General features: G+C 38.7%; 2 protein-coding genes across 3 annotated transcripts; one reads left to right on the forward strand and one right to left on the reverse strand.

Annotated features, from left to right (window-relative positions):
• Positions 1-53: 53 nt before the first annotated feature.
• On the reverse strand, positions 54-5,396 carry tekt1 (tektin 1). The gene is made up of 7 exons (XM_033977357.2): positions 3,497-5,396; positions 3,243-3,408; positions 2,756-2,884; positions 1,329-1,472; positions 1,025-1,250; positions 544-740; positions 54-213 (listed from the first exon to the last, which is right to left on the reverse strand). Exons 1-7 carry the CDS (start codon positions 3,657-3,659, stop codon positions 54-56), a joined length of 1,185 nt encoding a protein of 394 aa, XP_033833248.1. The 5' UTR covers positions 3,660-5,396.
• Positions 5,397-5,415: 19 nt separating this feature from the next.
• Positions 5,416-21,716, forward strand: pcsk7 (proprotein convertase subtilisin/kexin type 7). 2 transcript variants are annotated; one of them, XR_008648915.1, is made up of 17 exons: positions 5,416-5,634; positions 5,921-6,154; positions 6,527-6,661; positions 7,930-8,095; positions 8,167-8,257; positions 8,492-8,546; positions 8,678-8,816; positions 9,315-9,415; positions 11,718-11,885; positions 12,539-12,643; positions 12,720-12,822; positions 15,830-15,986; positions 16,394-16,488; positions 16,575-16,680; positions 17,907-18,024; positions 18,678-19,175; positions 19,230-21,716. XR_008648915.1 is itself a non-coding variant. In XM_033977094.2 (16 exons), the coding sequence occupies exons 1-16, from the start codon at positions 5,416-5,418 to the stop codon at positions 18,936-18,938; spliced, it is 2,253 nt and encodes a 750-aa protein (XP_033832985.1). In that variant the 3' UTR covers positions 18,939-21,716. The 2 variants fall into 2 exon arrangements, 1 of the variants encoding a protein (XP_033832985.1); XM_033977094.2 differs by having other exon boundaries at positions 18,678-21,716.
• Positions 21,717-22,850: the final 1,134 nt, after the last annotated feature.

A 22,850-nucleotide genomic window follows, 5' to 3' on the forward strand; every position in this document is an offset into this window, starting at 1 on the left:
TACACATCTCATGTTATTTCATTTTATTTAGCTAAATCTGGACAGTCTGGTCATTAGAAGTTGTGGATGATGACGGGCTCCCTGTACTGACCGCAGAGCACCTCATCGATGTACAAAGCTCCAGATTTGTTGTTAATGTTTTCCTGAAGCTCGAGCTGGCATCGAACCAACGCCCTCTGCTCCTCTTCGGACTGGGTCAGGGTCTGACGCAGCCTGGCACACAAACACACCAGTTATGAAGAGAAAAAGGGTTTTGTTTTACTTTTTAAATGTTTTATTATGGATAAATTTACTTTTTAAATGTTTTATTATTCATCTATTATGTTCTTCTTGCAGTCGGAGTCAGCGTTTCCCAACAAGCCAAGTTAAAAAGTACTAATATTTTTGTTGGCAGAAAAACTTTGGCTGACTGTGTTGCTTTTTAAATGATTTATAAAGTTGTGTTGGAGGAGAAGGCCAACACAGTGCTAGATTATGAAATGCATTTATATCTTCTTTGAGTTAGCGGTCTACCTCTTTAAACGCGTTAAATGGAGTCCTTACTTAGTGATGTAGGCTGTGATGACCTGGACTTCGTTGAGGAGCTGCGCCTGTGCGGGGTCAAAGCACTGCTCTTTGGACGGGCGTTTTTGGCGCAGAGACAGACGACCCTGGGCCAGACTTAGACAGCGCTGGTTCTCTTGGATGGAAACCTCCAGCTCCTCACAGATCGTCTGCTGTTTATTGTACTCCAACAAGATCTGAGGGGCACAGAGATTATGACAAAACCAAATGACTCAACGACACCGAATGCAAATGGATAATCAGCCTCCTGACATTTTGATGACTTTCACCGTTTAAAAGATGGATCATGAGTTTATATTTTGTTTTAAATTGGCAACAGTCAAAATGTTTCATCAGGTTTTGGCAAAAGTGGAGTTTGAGAAGATAATCTAATGTAACTCATGACCGTGTTAAATAATGTCATATTTTCCAGTTTGTTTTTCATTTTCTCATTTATATTCCTGTTGAATTTTGCTCGTACCTTGGACAGATGATCCTCCATTTGTCCCTTGGCCTTCTTGAGCTCCTGTACATTGAGCTGAAAAGCCAAAGTTGTGGCCTGAAATTGTTTTTGTAAATCAGACGCGGTTTGCTCCAAGAGAGACTCCACCAAAGTCCTCAGAGACATAGAGTTGTTCCTCTGCTGCTCTGCTTTGGCCAGGTTTATATCTGATATGCTCTCCCACTGCAGAGGAGTCACTGACAAACTGAATATCAACAGTTAGACATTTGGTTTCTGCTGCCAGAGAAAGAAAATAGCAAATAAGAAGTGATGATAGACTTACCTTGGCAGAATAGATTTGTTCTGGGGTTCAAGTATGGGGTTACTCGAGTGGTGGGTCATCAGAATACATGATTTGTCAATGGACTGAGCCTCAAATTTCTCCTTTAAGTCCTGCTCCAGATGATACTTAGATGATCGGTTCAGCCTGAAAAACAAAATAACACTCATTCAGATAATTTAACCATTGCGTGTTCATCTGAGTGGCTGTCTGTTTAGAGTTTGCATGTTCCGCTGTGTTTTTGCCGTGCCTCCTCTGAGCATTATACACTGCAAGACCCAAAAAAAAGTCACCACCTGGATTTAACAAAGCAAATATGTTGTGGTTGCTGCAGTTGGTCCAGTCTAGGTTCAGTCTGTGCTCAAAGAATGAGGTCAGCTGACACCTGAATATACTGAATCCATGGATTTTTTCTTCCCTGATGGCACGGGCATATTCCAAGATGACAATGCCAGGATTCATCGGGCTCAAATTGTAAAAGAGTGGATCAGGAACATGAGACAAGTCCTCAGTGATAGAAGTAATCCAGGGTATGTTTGGACCTGGCTTGACATTGGGATTTACTGAAGTCTATTTGAGTAAACTTTCACATGGGATGCAGAGATCTGACAAATATCTTTTGTCAATATTATTAGATGGAGCGAAGAAGGCCATAACCCGCAAGTTGTTGTGTAAGGACGCACCTACACTCAGACTGGATTCAGGCTGTCAGCGAGATCTATGACACGGAGAGACTGACCTTTTTTCACTGAGACTGTCTGCTGATAGATGTAAAATGGGGAGAAATGGGTTTGTTATATTAAAAATGAGGTATTTTATCATCTGCTATTGGAATAACTATACTTTGTATTGTTTCTGTAGCTTTTCCCTCGATGCTCTGTATTGTTTTGTGGTCTGCTGTTTTTCTTTGCTTTAAAATACTTATGAAAACACTTATAAAATAAAGTATTAAAAAAAAGAACACAATAACAGACTAAACTGTTTGGAGTTGAGAAGTATTTTATATGGAGTTAATATGATGAACTCGCCCCCAACCTTCTTCTGCTCCTCCTCAGCGAACCACAGCTCACCTTAACCACGCCTCTAATTACCCAGAAGCCCGATTTATACAAGCCTATCCTCTGTCTCCAATCTTTCAACCCCTCCCTCCCGTCCCGTGTGTCATGTTCATCTTTCAGCCCAAAGACCTCACCATCTACAGAGAGGGAGGTCCTGAATGGGCTGGACTAACCCCATCCTGAGTCACCCGGCCTCCACATCTATTCATATCATCAAAAAATATCTTGATCATATACCTTTGTTGTGTCTTGGTCATTGCCAGTGAATAATTGTATTTGTCTACACAGTTTTTCCAGGGGTCAGGGAGATCCTCCTGTCAGCTGATCATACTGCTCAGTTATACTAATATGAAAGTTGTTATTGATTCTCACCGTATCTGCTCTGTGAGTTGCTGCAGAACTCTTTGCAGAAGCACAGCCACTCCCTCAATGGCCTCACGCTCCTTCAACAGCTCTTGGTCCACAGCATCATGGAGCTGCTTCTGAGGGACACGTCTCATCCTGAACAGACAAAAAAGAAGTTAAATATTTCTAATTAGGTCCCTCAAAACTCTGTGCAAATCATTTCTACAATTTAGTTTAGCTTTTAAAAATCTAATTCTCCAAAAGGTAAACTTATTGTTATATTAAACATGTTTACAATGAATAATAATCAAATACATATTATGTTCTTATACAATGACAAGAATCTCAGCGACACTGATTCAAATGTAAAGAGTGTTTTAATTCATACAGCCAAAGGGAAACAACAGAAAGCTTGGTTTATTATGGTTTAATGTTGGTATTGTATGATTTGTAATGTTGTTTGTCACAATAATCTTATTCCCAAATGTAAAAACCCTTTTGTCTCCAGTCATACCTCTCATCGATGCATTGAACAGACACTTTCAGAGGGTCTTTACAGGCTTCCAGAGCTTTCTGCACTCGTCCCTGTAACGTTATGAGGCTATCCGTCTCCAGAATTATCTCCTCCAACTTCTGCTCAAGCTCCTTCTTCAGAAAGTTGATGTCTTTTACTCTCTGGTCTAAACAGAAACACACACAAGAAATAATTGAGGTTATCACAGGAAATTATTATTTGTAGTCAGTACATTGAGTGGTTTTGAATCTCACCGAGGCGTTTTTGGTTGTCAGCTTGCATACGTTTGCATGCTTTGTTAGCTTCCTCCATGAGACGCACACATTCTGCCCTAAAAAGCTCAGAGCGGTCCCTTATTTTGGAATTGAGAAGGTTTTCCAGAGCATTGTCCTGGGTGTTGTAGTCCTGTAAAAACATTTTCTACTGTGATCTTCTGCACCTAATTTGAATGAAAAAGACACAAATTAAAAAGACAAAACAGGCACGGCAAGTGTTATTTGTACAGCACAATTCGTACACAAGGTAATTCAAAGTGCTTTACAGAATAAGAAAGACATTAGAATCACAATACAACAAATCAAAACATAAATAATCACAAATACTCATCATGAAATTAACACAAAAAGAGAAAAGTGCAGAATAAAAACCTTTCAGTCTTATGCACAGCTAAAAATACTGTCATTTGGCTTTGAGACACTTTTTAGACGATAATATAATCTTTATATTTACTTTGAGTTGTATATCAACAGCCTGCACAGTAATTCTGACTAAAACATAGATGCCTAGTCTGAATAATATCAAACTTTATAAACTAAACAAAACTTCACACTTTTCATACTTACCTCACCTTAGACACAGACACACGTTAGTCTGAGAGGCTGAGAATCTTAAAGCTCTGAATCCTGTTTAAAGAAAAGCTTCGGTCTGAATCCTGTTTAAAGAAAAGCTTCGGTCTGAATCCTGTTTAAAGCCAAATGGCTTATGGCCCAGTCATTTGTAACTAAACAAATGGTTGCCATAGCAACAACTGGTTTTACATTTTCGGGCTTTTTTAATTAATAAAACTTACATTCAAAACATTTTTAAGAAACACAATAGTTAATAATAAAATAATAATAAAAAATGTTCACGTCATCAAATGTATGTTTTAATTGTGCCACCCTTAGTTGCGGGCAATATCCGTGTGTGCAATTCAATTTTAATATTACGTGTTTATAAAGTATATAAAATATATTTCTACTTCAAAAAATCGTAAAACTGAAAATGTGAAGCCAGTGAATATGTGCGCATGCGCTGTAGACGGTGACGTCGGGTTGAGAAGCTGATAAATACACGCGCATGCGCAGTGGACGGTGATGTCATGGTTGTGTTCAGGTTTCACGGAAATGACAAGTTCAGCTTCACTCAGGCAGGTTTTTATTAAAAGAAAGCGTTTATTTCAAAGGTAATTCGTTTCCTTCTACTTGTATTGCAATTATAAGTGTATCTATGTGTGCATTACTAATTTGAATCGCTATTTTATTTCAACCATTGGCTTACTTTTCCCCGCAACGCAAAGTGTCATATCAAATGTTTGTTTTTTTCTGGTAACGTTCTATATTTGTGTCTTCGCTCTGTATTTGTATGTTCGTTGTTTCTTTGTATGTTCATTATTGATCAAATCTAAGAGCTACACACAAAAGCAGCAAATTTACCCGCTTTGCTAAATTTCCGTCAAGTCGTACATAACAAACATTCGGGTTTTTTGTTAATTGTTCATTACAGGAGCTAGCGGCTATTAGCCGATCAGTTGAGTTTGTTTACACGTGTTTGCTAATGTTAGTGCTCATTAGCTAGCTTTAAACTGTGTCATATTATTCAGAACAACCTGAGTAACTGTGGATCCTTGTTGTGATGTTATTCCCGGGGAGTTAATCTGTACAATCTCAGTCATAAAAGTCACACTGTGGTTATAGAATTGTTGTAACTGGTGGTGCAACACCCGCAGCTATGTATGCTTTTATCACAACACATCAATGTTTACGTTTATAACTGTGGAGGTTATATTTGTTATCACATTATTTGTATATTATTACTAAGTACATAGTTGGACTGTTTTGTGTTTTCTGATTCAGGTGGCTGATCCAATGAGGAGGTCTGGATTGGTGGATCCTGTCAGTTGCCCCTGGGTGCCATGGGAACATCATATTTTGTCCCGTTTCTTCTTGTTGTATTTCTCGCCTCTACTACGCTTTTACTTATAGCCCTCATACCATTTGCTTCACCATCTTACCCCTTCTCGCCCTCTTCCTCCTCACCCTGGCCGCCCCCGTCCTGTGGACCTGGTCAGTCCTGGGCTGTGAAGATCCAAGATGGAGACCAATCTGAAGACCTGGATTTGATCGCTGATAAGGTACAGTAAAGGAACTGGGTTACCAGGGTGGTATTGTATCATATATATTTTAATATTTAGGCTGCGACGAATATTACACAATGAGTGTTCACAAATGTGGCTGGGCAAGCATTCTTCTGCTGGCAGGTTAAACTAGGGCAGAGTAAACACACAGCCCTAGCAGGGCGACAGGGTTAGCATTGATGCATTAAAACCTCTGAAGAAACTCGTAGAATGCTGAAGTGGACATCAGTGGTGTATTTACTCAGTGTTAATTTTACACTCCTGTATTATTTACACAACACAGGTTGCTGAGCAGGCCGGTCTGGAAAATCAGGGTCAGATTGGGCAGCTGCAAGGCCACTACCTGCTGTGTTCATTCAGACCTGGTGGATCGGGTGTTTGGAGGAAGAGTGTTGACCCGGGGGAGGTACTTTCAGCACACCCTCATGTCTTGTGGTACTCCCAGGACAGAGTGCTCATCCGCTCTAAAAGAAGTATGGCCTTCAATGACCCACGCTATCCTCAACAATGGCATTTGGTAATAACTGTTTAACTTTTTTTTTTCTTTTTAAGGCAAAACCTGTCCAATCAGAGTTTTTTTTTTCTTCAAATATATGCTTTAATAGCTGCAAAAATGTTTGGCTCATAGCCTGAAGCGATGAGTTGTAACAAGTCAGAAGCTTCAACATTTCAACAATTTCTTCATACTGCCTACAGTTAAATCATGATATTCATAGTTTAATATAAGAATAACTAGAGACGTAACATACTTGTAAGCCAAACCATTGCTAATATAAAGGAAAGTATGATCCAGTTTGTAGTTCTGCAGATTCTAGACAGTAGACAGGTGATCACTGAGCATTTCACATGTATTTTTGCTCATTTGCCCTTTTGTATCTTGTTTCTGCAGCACAATGATGTGAATAGAGGCATGGACATAAATGTGACCGGACTGTGGGAGCGTAACATCACAGGAAGAGGCGTCACTGTGGTTGTAGTCGATGATGGAGTAGAGCACACACACCAAGACATACAACCCAACTATGTGAGTGCATCCTGTTTACATACAACATCTACCTGTAACATCTTCTACATCTGTTTACTGAATTTAGCCCATGATACACTGCATTATATAGAACTTTTTACCTGAGGCTCCTCTCATAGTATAAAAAAAGTATAATAATCTTGTCATGATACTAAAATTTTAAACTCTATTTTGATACTAAGGAATAGACTCAATACTCAATACTGATATCGATACCACAATGATACTTAAAAAAAACCCCATTTCTTTAGACAATAGAATGCCATTTTTCAATACATTTTCCATTTTAAATCATAGTACTTTTTATATTTTATAGTCCCATGTGGCTTTATATCTGTGTAATCCCTCAGTGGTCCAGGTAGGTTTCATAGTGGTCCATGGGCGTGTACCAGTGTGTGTGGTCTTGTACTTGTTCTTACACAGCTAAAGATCATTATAAAGTTATTTAGGAAAAGTTAATTTCTGTTCAGTGAATGTGACTTTTTAGTATTGATGCTCAAATGAGTATCATAAAGCAAATAGCATCTATACTAGTTTTAATATTATTGTCTAATTTTCAATACTTTTGACAACACTAATTTATTTTTGCTTTTGTGTGTGTTGAGTATAGGATTGTGGTTTTTGCGCTTCCTTGCACATATTGCCTTTTCTGCTGCAGGAAATCTGGTAGTATCTGGTTGGCCTTGCTCTCAGTTGCTCAAACCAAACCAAACTGTGCTAATAGGAGTCATTTTAGAGTGAAGGAGTAGGCGCTACCTCAGGGGCACAGGTGGAGGTTTAAACCCATTTGAAAACCCCGAAAACTCCACATTTCACAGTCCTGCCCCTATTTAGGTGAAACGCTTCTAACATTACAATAAAATCAAAATCATGTATGTCATACAGAAGATGAACATATAATAAATTTGATTAATTCTTTCAATAAACTGTATCAATTTGACATAAAATTATATCTGTCACTAAACTTATTAAAAATGATTAAATGCATGAACATATATTGTACATGTCAAAATGTTTTATAATTCTTTTGAATAAGTGAGGTCCTAACCCAAAGGTGCGTCTCATGTCACCGAGCTCACGGCTGATGTTGTGTGGAGTCTGTTACCATGGTGATCACTTTAAACTAAACCAAACCTCTTTTCAGTGATATAAAACTTTGAGCTTCTCAAACTAAACCAGATTCTAGCAACAGGCCTAAGGAGGCTACTATTCATATTGTTTTACTTTAGAGCAATAGTATGAGCATCTTCTGATTTCTTTTTCCTCAGAGTCCTGAAGGCAGTTATGACCTAAACTCAAATGACCCAGACCCCATGCCCCACCCAGACGCCCACAGTGACAACCATCACGGGACGAGGTGTGCAGGGGAGATCGCTGCTGTCCCAAACAACAGCTTCTGTGCCGTGGGAGTCGCTTACGGCAGCAAAGTGGCAGGTACAAATTCCAGATCAAACCACGCCCAGAGTTCATTCCAGGAAAGATTTATCTACATTTATCTATTTTAGGAATTCGAGTCCTGGACGGTCCACTGACAGACAGTCTAGAGGCGATAGCTTTCAACAAACACTATCAAGTTAATGATATCTACAGCTGCAGGTATCTACAATATTAACATGGGTTTGTCACAACTTTTATCAGATATTTGTGACTTTTTAATTACATTTACAAATATTTATATGTATTCCTTACTACAAATATACAAAATACTGTTCACCTTTACTTTTAATCAGAAATCTTGTTCAATCAAGTGCAACAGTTCCTCATTTTTTTCAATGAAAAGGATTGAAATGATAGTTTTGAACGAATGTCTGAAATGATTGTCTTGTCCAGCTGGGGTCCAGATGATGATGGTCACACGGTTGATGGACCTCATCCTCTCGGAAAGGTATGTAGTGCTCAGTTTGACCTGTAGAGGGAAGTATAATGTAAAATAAGCTTTTTTATGGCAACGTTATGCATCTGTTTGGATCCAGATGTTGTATAATTAGAAGGTTAAGATGCATATTTTATTTGCAGGCTTCTCTGCAGCATGGGGTGATCGCAGGCAGACGTGGTTTTGGCAGTATCTTTGTTGTTGCTAGTGGCAACGGAGGCCAGTACAACGACAACTGCAACTATGACGGTTATGCTAACTCCATTTACACCATAACAATAGGTAAGAAACAACTGCTGTATGTCGTCTGCATCAGTGGTTCTCAAACTGGGGCGGAGGGTGCTTCTGGTGGTACGCAAATGCCTCTGCAGTTTTAGTGTTTGATTCATTTAGAGTCCATTTTTTCCATATTTTTATCCTCCTTTAGAACTACTGTAGCAATGGTTGTTTTTTATCTTAGCCTGGCCCCGTTATAGAGCTGGTTTAGATCTGATGATAAATGAAATCACAAATATTTAGAATAATTACTTCCATAGGCCTAATTTCAAAATGAATCTGTAAATAAAGTATAGTCCTAATATATTTCATTGGTAATGTTTTGTGACACATTTAGAAAAGGGGATTTGCTGCAGAATAGGCATGCTAGACAGTGTTTATTCAATCACATGATTTTTGTAACTGGACAGAGTTGATGGACATTGCACAGGCTTAGAACTTGGTGTGAAATGTTTGATAACCACTAGTCTAATGGGTAATTTGTCTGCTCTTTTTGTTTTGCAGGAGCAGTAGATGAAAAGGGGAGGATGCCGTTCTATGCAGAGGAGTGTGCATCGATGCTCGCTGTGACTTTTAGCAGCGGAGGGAACAGGCTAAGAAGCATTGTAAGTTGTCACAACTAGAATGGCATTATATCCAATGTGATGTGAATACTGCAGTCACATGAAGGAGCACAGGTTTAGACGCTGGATAATTACTTTAAACATCAGTCACTTTGGATGAAGCATGTTAATTAAAGAGTTATAGTTTGTAGTGCGTGTTTTACATACCAAAATCATGTAATTACAGGTTCTCGATGATGTATTATTGTAGTCTTTTCAACAGCTCTCAGCTGTGGTAATCCCTTTAATATAATTTAAATATACTGGGCCTCGTAAATACTTGTTATATGCTCAAAAAAGTCCATTAGCTGCTAGTACTGGATTTGTAGTGGGTATTTTACATACCAAAATCATGTAATTATAGATTCTTTGTTGTGTATTATTGGAGCTTTTTCATACCTTGGCCGTGATATTTCCTTTACTTTTTTAATGTATTATGTATTGCACTTTGAAAATACTTGAAACATGTTATTTAAGCACAAATTATAAAAGCTACAAGTACTGGATAACTTCATACTTAAATGCTGAAAGACTAAACCAACTGACACGATTTTTCTTCATAGAGTTTGAAAACAGCCACACTCCACATGAAAAAGACCAGATGCTATTTTAATCTTAACAGTGACGGATGCTGACAGGACAAATTGGCCCAGTTAAAGCTATTGACCTCTCTTTGCTGATGTTTAGGGGCAACTCCATAGAAACCAAACTCGGCTCAAACATGTTATTACATTAGCAGCCACAGAAGAGAAGAGAATTACATGAACAACTGCAGTGTAATAAGCCAAGTGGGAGCAGGGATTGAAAACGCTCAGCGACAACTGCTTGAGTGGGGTTTTTCTCCTGACTAACTGCCTTTTCAAATAGTGAAAATGGCATAAAAATCAGGTTTTTTGTGTGTGTATTTTTGAGTCTTATAAAAACAAATACAGTGGTCCCTGGTTTATACGGGGGTTGCGTTCTAAAAATAAAATCCGTAGTAGTCAGCTTTATTTTTCACAATTATTCTCTATGTTTTTTGTCTGTAAAACCCCTCACCACACACTTTATACACTTTTCTCACACAGACATTAACATTTCCTCACATTTCTCTCTTGTTTAAACACAAAGTTCAAACCTTCGTAGGCGTCTTTGTCGGTGCAGAACGTTTCATCGACATTGTGGGTTTTGTCGGGGAGAAAACAAATTGCAAACGTACAGCACTTCAGAGTCACACTGAGATCCAACGTTTATGTAAATTTGCCTGAACGCAGAAAAACGAGGAGATTGATGGACAATGGTCTACAGTCCAACAGCCAATCAGGACGCACAACACAATGGTCTACAGTCCAACAGCCAATCAGGACGCACAACACGACACACATAAAAAAAAAACATGTAAAATTGTGCTAAAAAATCAACGAAACAGCGATATAGCGAAGGACAACTGTACTGAAAATGCTGATTGTATATTTTTTTGTTGAGAAAATATATAATAGACTTTTACCAAAGCCATTTAAAATAAAACTGTCAAATTTCATCCTCCAAAGTCTGAACGTTCTAAATTCTGTTACATCAATTGATCACCATCATTTGGAGATGGCATTGCTGTTATATCGTGTGTCCTGTTGCCTGTATATAGTGGCCTCTATAGATAATCCGTGAACGTGTGTGTAGTATTTTTAAGCCTCCGCGATGGCTGGACAGCTGTTGACTCACATGTGACTCATTGTGTACATGGAGTCCAGGAATTCTCATTGATCCCCCATCTACTGTCTGCAGCTCTGCAAATTGGATCATACTTTCCATTATGTTAACAATGGTTTGGCTTAAGAGCATTTTACTACTGCTAATAATATTTTTTGTACTAGGCATTTTGTTATGTCGTGTATATTTTAGTTGAAGTTGCATTAGGTGACTGACCTCGTACCAGAAAAGTTACATTCTTTTCCCCATGGAGATTTTATTTCTTTTGCTGGAATGTTCCGTAGCTTTAAACTTGTACTACCTAACATTTATTCAATTACATGTGTTTTTCTTTCTCAAAAATACTTAGAAACCACGCGTTCTTACTTTGAATAGTCGCCTCTCCAAAGATCTGTCCTGATGTTGACCTTGTGCCGCCTCCTGTTTGTCACCATGGAGATAAATATGTTGAGCGTTATTGTTAAAGCATCTCCAGAAAAGTTACATAGTCCACCTTTAAAACGTTCATGGGAATGTAAATAGTTTTTCTCTTTCTGTTATAGATTCATTTCCACATAGGTCGTTTTCATTTGCACTTTTTGTCTCCTGTAGTTTAATGTCGCGTTTGTCCTGGTTGTAGGTGACGTCAGACTGGTCGATGCAGCTCGGGACCGGGTGTACAGAGGGTCACACGGGGACCTCGGCCGCCGCGCCTCTCGCTGCCGGGATGGTGGCTCTGATGCTCCAAGTCCGGCCCTGTCTCACCTGGAGAGACGTTCAGCACATCATCGCCTTCACCGCCACCAAGGTAAAACTACACGGCTCAATATGTATCGTTTAAACAATAAAATGTAAACAACCAACTCTTTTTTTTTTTTATGTGGTCATGCATATATATATATTTTTTGGTCAGAAGTAATAAACAAAAGTGTGCTGTGAGTCATAACCTAGATGCTGGAATAGCTTTTTGTAACAGATAAAGGTGCAAATCAAATCCAACTTTATTTCTATAGCACCTTCCAACAACCAAAGCTGCCCAAAGTGCTGTACAACATTAAAAACACGATTAAAAACAATAAACATCATACAACAGAGCATATTACACCAGTAAAATAAAGAAAGTGTCACAGGGCTAAGTGTTAAAAGCCATTCTAAATAAATAGGTTTTAAGTTTGGCTTTAAACAGAGGCAGGTCAGACACTGTGTAGCTTTTTCTAACGGGAGAGTCCATCACCTTCTTGAATCAATGGAAATGTTGATATTAAATATTTATACATTCTATTCAATTTATACTTAAATATGTGTTGTATTTATTCAGTTACAAGAGTCGTTTTTTTGCTTGTCTGCATTTACAAATTTAATGCCACTGATTTCAGGAATGTAAAATCTCAATTGTTTGTGTTAATTTAAATACGTCCCTTGCTTTGTTACTTATTTAGTGTTAATATAAATGTTGTTCAGTGTGACAGCGGTGCAGACTGGAGGGTGAACGGAGCTGGTTTCCATCACAGTCATCAGCACGGCTTTGGTCTCCTGAACGCCTGGAGACTCGTCAACGCCGCCAAGGTATGTCCTTTTTTTTTAACTGTCACTATATGTATTTAATATAGTAAAGTATATTAAATTCTTATGCGTTCTGTAGGTTTGGGAGTCTGTGCCTTTCCTCGTGTCCTATCAAAGCCCACTGATAAAAGAAGAAGTGCCTATTCTGACTTATCCGGGCGAGTTGATTCGAACCTGGAATGGTAAGTAACAAAAAATATTATTATTATACAGTGGTCTCTCGTTTATCATGGGGGTCACGTTTTAAAAATAACCCACAATAGGCCAAATCCGTGAAGTATCAGCTTTTATTTTTTACAATTATTATACGTTTTTTGCTGTAAAACCCCTCACCACACACTTTATACACTTTTCTCACACAGGCATTAACATTTTCTCACATTTCTCTCTTGTTTAATTAATTAAAACAGTATTCATAGGGCTGAATACATCTAGAAATGAACAGTTGAAATCATTGTTTGGCAAATCGACAGCTAAAATAATCCTTAGTTGCAGCTGTAATGTAATCATATCCGGGAGCTTTAACAGTGGAGGGAAGAAGAATAATAACATTTTAAGCCAGTGTTTGTGGAGCTTAGTGTTTTTAAATATTATAAAAGGGAGTCGTTTGTTTGCACGACATCGTAAAACCACTGCAACCTTTGAGAATTATTAATTGTGACCGTTCAATTCGATTTTTATTGTAATGCGATAAATCCACTGCCGTAGTGTCAACAGCTGATCAGAGTTTACACACTCCTCCTCCACCACCTCCTCCTCCTCCTCCTCCTCCTCCCTCCTCTCGGCTCCTATCTCCGTCTGCCTGTCCATATTAGGCAATGTTCTCCAGTTTGTCAGGCATGGCATTCACTTTCAATTACTCTTTGAGATTTGCAACTCATTCAGATTTTTGAAATTCCTCTGCATTTGACTTCCTGTTTTTACATCATCTCGTGCATTTTTCCTCCACGGACTCGGCCGCCTGATTCGTTCACTGTAACATAAATGTTTTCTTAACTTTTGTCTTCTGCCTCGCCTCTTCACAGTAGATTTATATGTATTTATTCATTATTCCCAAAGCCTTTTCACCAAAATGACACGAAACGAATAACCAATATTCAAAATTCATTCTTAGATTTCCAGGAATCCCATTTGTGTTTTATGGCCTTGTTGAGATCTTGAGCTTGGCCAGACTTGTGCACTTAGCGTTTAACTCAAACAACAGAAGAGAAACAGTTTAAACTAGAGTGACATAAATGTGTGGGCTGTAAATCTGAACAAATATGTGCATTTTTCAACTCATTGCTTTGTTCGCATAGACTCTGCTAAACGGTGTAATTGTTTTGTTCTGGGTGGTCAGCCTCACAAAAACGATGTGGTTTACTATAAAAATGTGTGTTTGATTTTTTTTGGTTAATCTTAAACCCATGTATGATCTCTAGTGTTGAATTAATGTTGAAAAAGTACAAAGTTTAAACTGTCACTTTAGGGATAATGATTTTAAAAGAGATTAATAACTAACAGTGTTGACGTATTTCTGATGTTTAAACTTGGGCTGTGCGATTCATTTTATGTTCAAAGTTGAGATGCAGTCGTTTCTAATCGTCAGTTATAGTCTTGGTTTTTTAATGTTTTTAATGTCGTCAACCAATTATTAAGTCTTTGCTCCAAATCAAATGCTTGTGTTAAATGGCACTAATTAAAAGTCTGTAATGTTTATATGTTCAGGATTATAATGTGTTATCAGCCATGGTCAGTCAGGTTTATTTGTTCTTAGTACAAAATGCAATTAAATAAAAAAAATAAATTTGATTGACATGAGGAAAACAAATACCGGTAGTGATTATATCTAATGTAAACTCAGGCCAGACCCAGACACGTCCTCCAGCTCCTCCAGTGGGACCCCGAGGCGCTCCCAGGCCAGCCCAGTGACATGTCCTGGGTCTTCCCCCGGGGCCTCCTTCCAGTGTTTCATGTCCTACTGGAATATTATATACATTATAATATTATATAAAGTCCCAGGGAATATTAAAACCAGCCTAAATGCCATAATAGTCTGGAATCCCTTTGGACCTGGACGTGTTTCCCACAGATTCACTGAGATTACATTGGCACAATATCGAATAATTTTACTGAATATATTTTTGGGGGTAAATCTGTTATGCATTTCCTTTACCAATTGAAAGAACCCAGTTAAAGATAAATTAAAGTTACTTCTATAATTTTTTTTAATACAACAAACAAAAAGTATAAATTAGACTTATTTTTGGCTTATTTATTCCTGTCTTAAATGCTCCCCATGTCACATATGTTCTGCCTCGTACCCTGTTTAAACCCCGTCCCAAACGTCTCCGCTCCCTGCGTCTCCGGACACTCTTCTGTTTACACTGCAGCCTCTTATGCCCCTCAGTCCCTCTCTCTGCCCTCAGGAGTGTTCAGCCGTACATGGTCAGAGAGCACCACGGCTCATTAGTGCTCACGACCCGGGGCAGAGTCGGGGCAGAGTCGGGGCAGAGTCGGGGCAGAGTCGGGGCAGAGTCGGGGCAGAGTCGGGGCAGAGTCGGGGCAGAGTCGGGGCAGAGTCGGGGCAGAGTCGGGGCAGAGTCGGGGCAGAGTCGGGGCAGAGTCGGGGCAGAGTCGGGGCAGAGTCGGGGCAGACTGTGTGACTTGCTGCTTGATAAATGTGTTCATAGAGAAGGTAAAAGGACAGATCTGATGACTCACTGTGTTGTTTCTACTTGTTTACTATATCAATATTGCATTAGTTTAAAGTTGTATATGTGAGTTATATCATCTCATATTGGGGCGTCCTGTGTTTGAACCCTTTTTGTTTCCACATATAGAGCTGTAGAATGTTGAAACCCAATGCCAAAGCGCAATATTTTAATTTAATTTCAAACTAAAGTTAAAATCATAAAGCCAGCGCGAAGATATCTGTCTCAGGACATCAATCTAGCACAAACCATAAACTATACTGAGGTCAAAGTCAACTATATGTTACGGGAAATTCACTATCTGCATTTGACCCATTAACGAGTGCAAGTCGGGAGCAGTGAATCTTGTGCTCATCTTGACCACTTAAACCGAAGTATTTTATCACTAAACATCTGCGTTCTACTTGTACTTTTACTGTAAGACGCACAGCACAGATTGGTCCTTCATACTTTTGTGATTAGCATAAATGGCATCTGTGATTTTTGTCTCTCGTAGTTACGGCCGATGACCTGAAACACTCAGGCATGCGGACTCTGGAGCACGTGGCTGTTACCGTGACCATCACCCATCCCTGCCGCGGCAACGTGGAGATTATCCTGATGTGTCCCAGCAGCATGACGTCGGTGATCGGAGCCCGGCGCGCCATTGACAAGTGAGAAAATACTGCACGTAGTATTTAGGTTGGATATATTGTCAAAGGGTTTTTTTTGTGGATCATTGTGAGTTTGCTCTGATCTTCTCTCGTCAAAATGTTTTTTATTTTGTTTTATTTATTCCTGAGCTCATGATAGTACGGCTACGACTTTATTTACCTCTTTAAGGCAATAAGAAAATACAAAGTGTACGTTTAAGAAAAAGTAATATTATGTTACTTTGTTTATTTTCTCAGTCGAGTCAAAGTTGTCTCAAACCTGGACTTGAGTGTAGTGCAGCGTAATCTCCTGTATTTATTTACACATGCACCAATGAGCATAAAAACAGGCATGAGTGTGGTTTCCTTAGTAACAAGTGTAGTGGTTGGAAATTCCACAATCCTCCATAATGCTCTTTTAATCACAGGGACGCAGGAGGCTACCAGGACTGGACCTTCTCCACTGTTCGTTGCTGGGGAGAAAAGGCCGAAGGACAATACAAGCTCAAGATCTCTGACCACAGTAAGACATTTTCCTGGACTGTTTACGGCTGAAGTCTTGCCTCTGAGTCTTTGTTTTACATTTGTTTGATTTATTGTTTTGTGTAGAGGAGCCCCAGCTACAGAAATGTGCAGACGTGGGAGTCTTGAAGCAGTGGAAGCTCTCTCTGTACGGCTCCTCTATGTCGTACATGGAAGTGAAAGACAGACAGAGGTAAACACTGTCCCGTTAAAGCCACAGCCGGATCTAATCTTCAATGGGCCCTTAAGCAAAACTTGGCTCGTTTCAGTGCTATTTGGGATATTGATTATTAACATTCAACAACAAAATGCACATAACTGCCATCGTCTGCACTAAAAGTATCTAAAATATCTACGTCAGACAGTGAAGTACAAAGACATTTATAGAGGCAATAGCTACAAATAAGCAAGAATACTTTTGTAATGACCAAAAATGTTAAATATTATAGACTTTTTTTTCTGTTTTCTTGTGCATTTGAATGTATTACAGTTGACTAAAGTGTAATTACATTTATGTTTTCCTTATTCTAAACATGTTCTAGGATGGTCTACACATGAATACTTCAACATAACACTTTGATTTACTCATTATAGCCTAAATATTATATATACACTCTCCATCTCTTCATTATAATGTGATTAGAACTTTCACTTTAGTTGTGTCCAATAAATGCAGGAAAACTTAAAATAAATGTGGAACAATTTGCGGGTGAGTAAATGTGTTAATATGTGTACAATAAGGACACAAATGTGCAAATAAATCAGCGCAACTCATTCAGATGCAAAAACACGAGCGTCTTTCACTCGTCCAGTAAAGGCAAAAAAAGCTTTTCATTATCAGTGCAACCCGCAGTAGACGAAACTTTCTGAATTTCCGGCTTGAGGCAAAGACAAGACGACACACACACGGTAAACTGACATCATCTTCGTGCTGACGCTGAGACATGTTTATGAGCGAGGGAGGAGTCGAGGGCCACAGTGTGTTGTATTGTGCTGTTTAACCAATCAGAAAGTGATGTTTACGCCGAGGAGCAAACCGCAGCCAAGGTTGGATGTAACTACAAGTAGATTGACAGACAGCTTGGGTAGTTGACGAATAAGAAGATCTGAGTTTGAAGAGTGTGATAATAGATATAAAGATTTATAATAAATAAACTAAACTAAACATAACAGATAATTTCAGACAGATTTAAGGCAGTGATTTATCCAAGCCACTTCATCCATTCTGAAAAGTTTTGGTCCAGTTGACAGAATCTTTTGCCATCTCCACGAAATTAGAAAAAATGCTATATAATTTTGAATGTTGATATTTCTAAACTTCGACAGTATTAGCTTGTGTTGAACTGGAACTTAAATAAACAAGGAAAACTCCATGATAAAATATTCATCTCTTGTCTTGTCATGAATTTTGTTTTTCAGGTTGGTGAAGGATGCGATGAGCGGCAAATATCTGGACGATAGTTTCTCTCTGCCGTGTCCCCCGGGCCTGGACGTCCCACCAGAGATTATCAGACCTTTCTCCTCCAACAGTTTAAGGGTAATTTACTCAACACTAATATTTCTACTAGAACATTAGCATTAGTCAAGTGGCCATTGTAACTATTATATTTTTAATTTAAAGATTTTTACTCTCACCAGCCACTGCAAATTCATCATGATCGTAGGGAGGATTATAAAGAACTATTCTAAAATACTACAATAAATGAGAGAACAGCTCAACTTTTTGTACTTAACACTTCATATTTGCTGCTTTTTTAAATGATTGGTTGGAAATACATTAAATATCTGAGTACTCTTCTTCTTCTAGTAGGTTTTTCTAAAGTGATTTATGATCAGACTTGGCTACCGTATCTACTGCTGCTGCACTAAAAAGCTGAAAACAAGCAAGACTCAGCGGTTAGAGCTCTTGTTGACACTTGTTCTGATCACATTGCCCATATTCACCGTCTGTGTCAGTGGCTCTGGTCCAAGTCACAGACAGGAACATCACATTCAAGCCAAGAATGTGAACAGCCCTAAGTTACAGTGGAATCAAACCAAACTCATTGTGTGTTAGTACAATAGGTATAATAATAATAATAATATCCACAAGCTGAATTATGGTTGCTCTATGCAGCTTTCCCGGTGGTGAGTTTGGTACCTGCTTGTCCTTGATTATAACAATGATGATTTCCTGTCTCTTTTTCTCAGTTCCTGTTGCTCCTCGGCTGCTTCGCCCTCTTCTGGTCCATCTACTGCACTCTGGAGGTGGCTCTGGCCCATGTGGACTTCAGGGCGATGCTTTGTTTTGGGCGGAGGAGAGGCGGAGCGAGGGGTCGGAGGCCGCGGCGAGAGTGGGGCGGGCCCCAAGTGCTGGTTATAACGGGGCAGGAGCTACAGACCGGAGAGGAACTGCAAACTGTCGTGGAGTCCAATACGCCGCTTTTGAACGGGGAGCGAGTGGAGACATAGCGTTAAAGGGGTGAAGAGATAAAATATATGGGTACGTTTACATGTACCGTTCAGTCAGGGTTGATCTCATTCCATTTTTTTAGAAGTTGAGTTGATCAGCGTTTCTTAATAGACGAGGTTGAACTCTTGGAACAAACTTTGGCCAGTCGCAAACGCGCAAAGTGCATTTTAAAAGAGATCAACACTGAGATTAATACCAAAGTTGTTTTTTCCAACAGATCTAAAGCAAAAGACGAAGTTTAAATCCGTCAACTGGACAAATCATTGTAGGAGTCGTCGTCCAGTTGACAGATTTAAACTTGGTCTTTTGCTCTGGGTCAGACCTGGACGACTGAGGGATTACACAGACTTCTAACAGGTCTGTTTCATTAAATAAGGCTGAAAAAACAAACGTAAAACAAAAAGAGAAACAATGAAATGTGGATAAATATTCAGGCAATACTCAAACTAAGGCTAAGCTCTACTAAAGAAGGGAATCCAAGTGCAGGCATGCATGGATTCATCTCATCTGTGGATACTGAACATTTATGTTACTGTTTTTTTAATTATCGCTGATTCAAGGACAGTGCCAGTCATAGTTTTGGTGCATTTTGGAGTCAGTTGACATTACTCATACTTAATCATAGACGTATTCTGTACTATATAACTTGCTGCAGTGAGATTTTGTCTCTCGTTCTACATAATCTGACATCAGGAAGGTGCAGGTTCATATCGAGACAAGCCCAAACACTAAAAAACAACAACAGCTGTCTCGTCTTGGGATGATCTTTTTAGGCGTTTTATAGATGACGTGTTGCTTTTCAATCGTATCAACATGATCGGCGTATTGTGAGAGTTAAAAAGACTCATGTTTGATATATTTTTCACGTAGGAATAGGACGACGATAGCCTCATTAGCATACAGTTAAATCAACATGTTAAAGGCGCAATGTGTGACTTTTCTGACGATGCTTGTATCCATGGAGATGTTATTTCGTTGCCTGGAATGTTCCACAGTATCGCCTTGAACTTTTCTAACTTGCATCTGTTCAATTAGTGTCGTTTTTTTATTGACAAAAAAATACAAAAGTTAAAAAGCAAATGCGTTTATGCTGTGAACAGGCTCATCTCCGCACCTGATCGTTTCATCGTAGGACAATTTAATGCCACTGTGGAACATTCTAGTCAAGGTAATAAAATCTAAAAAGTTACAGCTGCACCTTTTTAAATATCATACGTTTATTATAAGATCCAGCTTCATATCGCACTTATTTCTGCAGCCGTGTAACATCCTGTTTATTACTGACAACTGTGAACTTTTACTCGGCTCATTTGGTTTGTTCTGTGGTGAATAGTTGCACTTCTTTACTTTTATCAAACTGAATGTGATGTAGTCCTTTTATTTTTTATTTTTTTGCCCGGACTACGACCTTTACCTTAGATTTTACGAGTCAAGCCAGGCCAGTAGATAAAATCATGTAAACTTCGTGACTTCCTGCGCCTCTCAGGACGTAGTCGACCCAAACTGGGCTGGACTTTTCTACAAGTAGCCTTTTGGGACAATCTTCTGCTTCCCCTCTGAGCCCTGTTTTATTCTCTAAACATTTTCACACACACAAACCTAAAAACAACAACTCGCCGTCAACTACAGATATGATAAAATCTGTTGAAAGTGTTACTCACGGTCCAATGAGCAAAATGCTAAACTAAACTACTTTTTTTTTTTTTTTTTTTGCAAATGATTGCTTCATAGATTTAGGTGGTAACTGACAGGAAACGGTTTCTTTATTTAACTGAAATTGCTGTAAGTTTGTTTGTTTGTTTAGATCCAGTCAGTGTTGCTATGGTTTCGTCTAAATTCCACAGTAATGCCGCGCTGTGCACTATTGTGAAAATTTAGGTTTAGGGTTAAGTTTAGGGAAATTCTCGTGGTGACTGCAGCTTTATATTGCTTCAAAACAACTACAAAAAGTTACTTAGGTGTTAAACAAACTCCACTGACTTGTGCTTAAAGCTGCACTGTGTAACTTTTCTGGAGGAGGGTGCAGCAGCTGCTTATCGTCACTGAAATGTTCAACTTATTTATCTTGCATTTTTTCCGTAATGGGTGTTTTATATCGTTTAAAATACCTGACATGTAAGTGCTCGTCTCCAACAGGATAAATGAGCTTAATGCCTTACAGCGGGACATTCTACACCAGAGAAAAGTATATTATTTCTGTCACGATAAGCTGGTTTTATACAGTACATTGTTCCAGAAAAGTTACACAGCGATTGGAAAGTCGCACGCCCAAATATATTAAGTAATGCTGTTTTTTAATTTATTTTTATTGTGGCATTATCCATTATTTGAATTCTCGCTCCTTTGCCGACTCGTTGCGTTAGATTCACAGTTTTATTGAACAAAAGTGGTGCGTAAATGCAGCTAATGCAACTAAAACGTGCAATATGCTGTGTTTTTTAAATGAGTCTTCCTTTAAGTGTCCTAAATCTGGCAGTGTATTGGAACTCGTTTTTAAAGCATCTTTTCTCTCGGATGTGGCTTTACTTTTTGGGCGCTTTTTTTATGCAGGTATTTGAAAAACTACTGAACAAAAACTTGAAGTGAGCTCTTCATAGTTTGTGTATTTATACAGTGTAAAGTGTAATGTATAGAGAGGACATATACAGAGTTTGAACATTTGTATCAAGTGTTTTTAAAGAGTTTAATTTTGTATTGTAAAGTGTTTGGAGTGAAGATGGCTGCTTTGCTGTGCAAGTCGCAGGTGAAGGGAATAAAAACATGGATGGTTTAACTACAAGTGTTTTTTTTATTGGATGATTCACTGTTTTGTTTCATGTTTTATCTGCGTTAAAACAATATGGAGATTTGGATCGTGTCGTCTTATGGAAAAGGCTGTTGATGAGCTGACTGAGGACCTGAACCAGAGACGGACAGATACAAGAAAGAAGTTGAGATATATTTGCATATTTACATTGCATTATTTACAGTTTAAACTAAGTAGACGTCTGAGTATTTTTCCTCCTCCTCACGTCTCAAATCCAGAGGTAGAAAGAGCATTGGAACATTTATACTTGAGTAAAAACCTTGATTTACATTGTTTAAAAAGTTCTCAATTACAAAACAAGTACTGCTGCCAAAAAGTAAAAGTGCAAAGATCATGCATTTAAAAAGTACTCAAAGTATTGGTTCATTTTAAACATGATTTAGGAGCATTTTACGCCTGTATTTCATAAAAAAACCCCAAAAGGAAAACATTTATTCCCATATATTATTGGATGATTCACTGTTTTGTTTCATGTTTTATCTGCGTTAAAACAAAATGGAGATTGGGATCGTGTCGTCTTATCTCAATGAATGTTCAATCAGCCTAAAGGTAAAACAATGGAGATTTTAACATGCTGAAAGTCATATCTGAAATGATACTAACCGCTGATCTAAAAGTATTTTGACACTTTAGAGCAGAGGTGTCAAACTCAAATTCACAGAGGGACAAAATTAAAAACTAAGTCGCCGGCCAAACTAAATATTTATTGAAAATTTTTCGACAACACCTGCATATTTTTCAGAAGGGGTGGATTAAATTTGAGTGAGGCGACAGGAGCAGATGGTAATAAGAGTCAACAGAAGTGTGGGGCCCGGCGCCAACACATGTGCAAAGCATTCTGGGAGTTGTAGTATCAGAGGTGCATGTGTTATACTGGTGTGGCAGCCTGCGGGCAGCTCTGATACATATGATGGGACCTCGCGGGCCAAATATATTTATATCAAGGGCCAAATTTGGCTCGCGGGCCTGAGTCTGACACGTCTGCTGTAGAGTGACACTTGTATTTACCTGTAATGACCCAGCAGCTTATCCGGTTATTCTTTTGTTTAATTTTTTATACTATTTTTGCCAGTGTAACTCTACGGACATTTTACACGTCTGTCCA

The sequence above is a fragment of the Periophthalmus magnuspinnatus genome, chromosome 13 (genome assembly GCF_009829125.3).
Source record: "Periophthalmus magnuspinnatus isolate fPerMag1 chromosome 13, fPerMag1.2.pri, whole genome shotgun sequence".
NCBI classification, from domain to species: Eukaryota; Metazoa; Chordata; class Actinopteri; order Gobiiformes; family Gobiidae; genus Periophthalmus; species Periophthalmus magnuspinnatus.

Excerpts from the sequence above, each read along its gene's own strand:
- tekt1 (XM_033977357.2), bottom strand. The coding sequence starts at position 3,659 with ATGTTTTTACAGGACTACAACACCCAGGACAATGCTCTGGAAAACCTT. Across the intron at positions 1,473-2,755 it reads CAACTCACAGAGCAGATACG|GCTGAACCGATCATCTAAGT; the intron begins GTGAGAATCAAT and ends TTTGTTTTTCAG. Across the intron at positions 741-1,024 it reads TGGAGGATCATCTGTCCAAG|ATCTTGTTGGAGTACAATAA; the intron begins GTACGAGCAAAA and ends TGTGCCCCTCAG.
- pcsk7 (XM_033977094.2), top strand. The coding sequence starts at position 5,416 with ATGGGAACATCATATTTTGTCCCGTTTCTTCTTGTTGTATTTCTCGCC. Across the intron at positions 6,155-6,526 it reads ATCCTCAACAATGGCATTTG|CACAATGATGTGAATAGAGG; the intron begins GTAATAACTGTT and ends TTGTTTCTGCAG. Across the intron at positions 18,025-18,677 it reads TCTCCTCCAACAGTTTAAGG|TTCCTGTTGCTCCTCGGCTG; the intron begins GTAATTTACTCA and ends TCTTTTTCTCAG.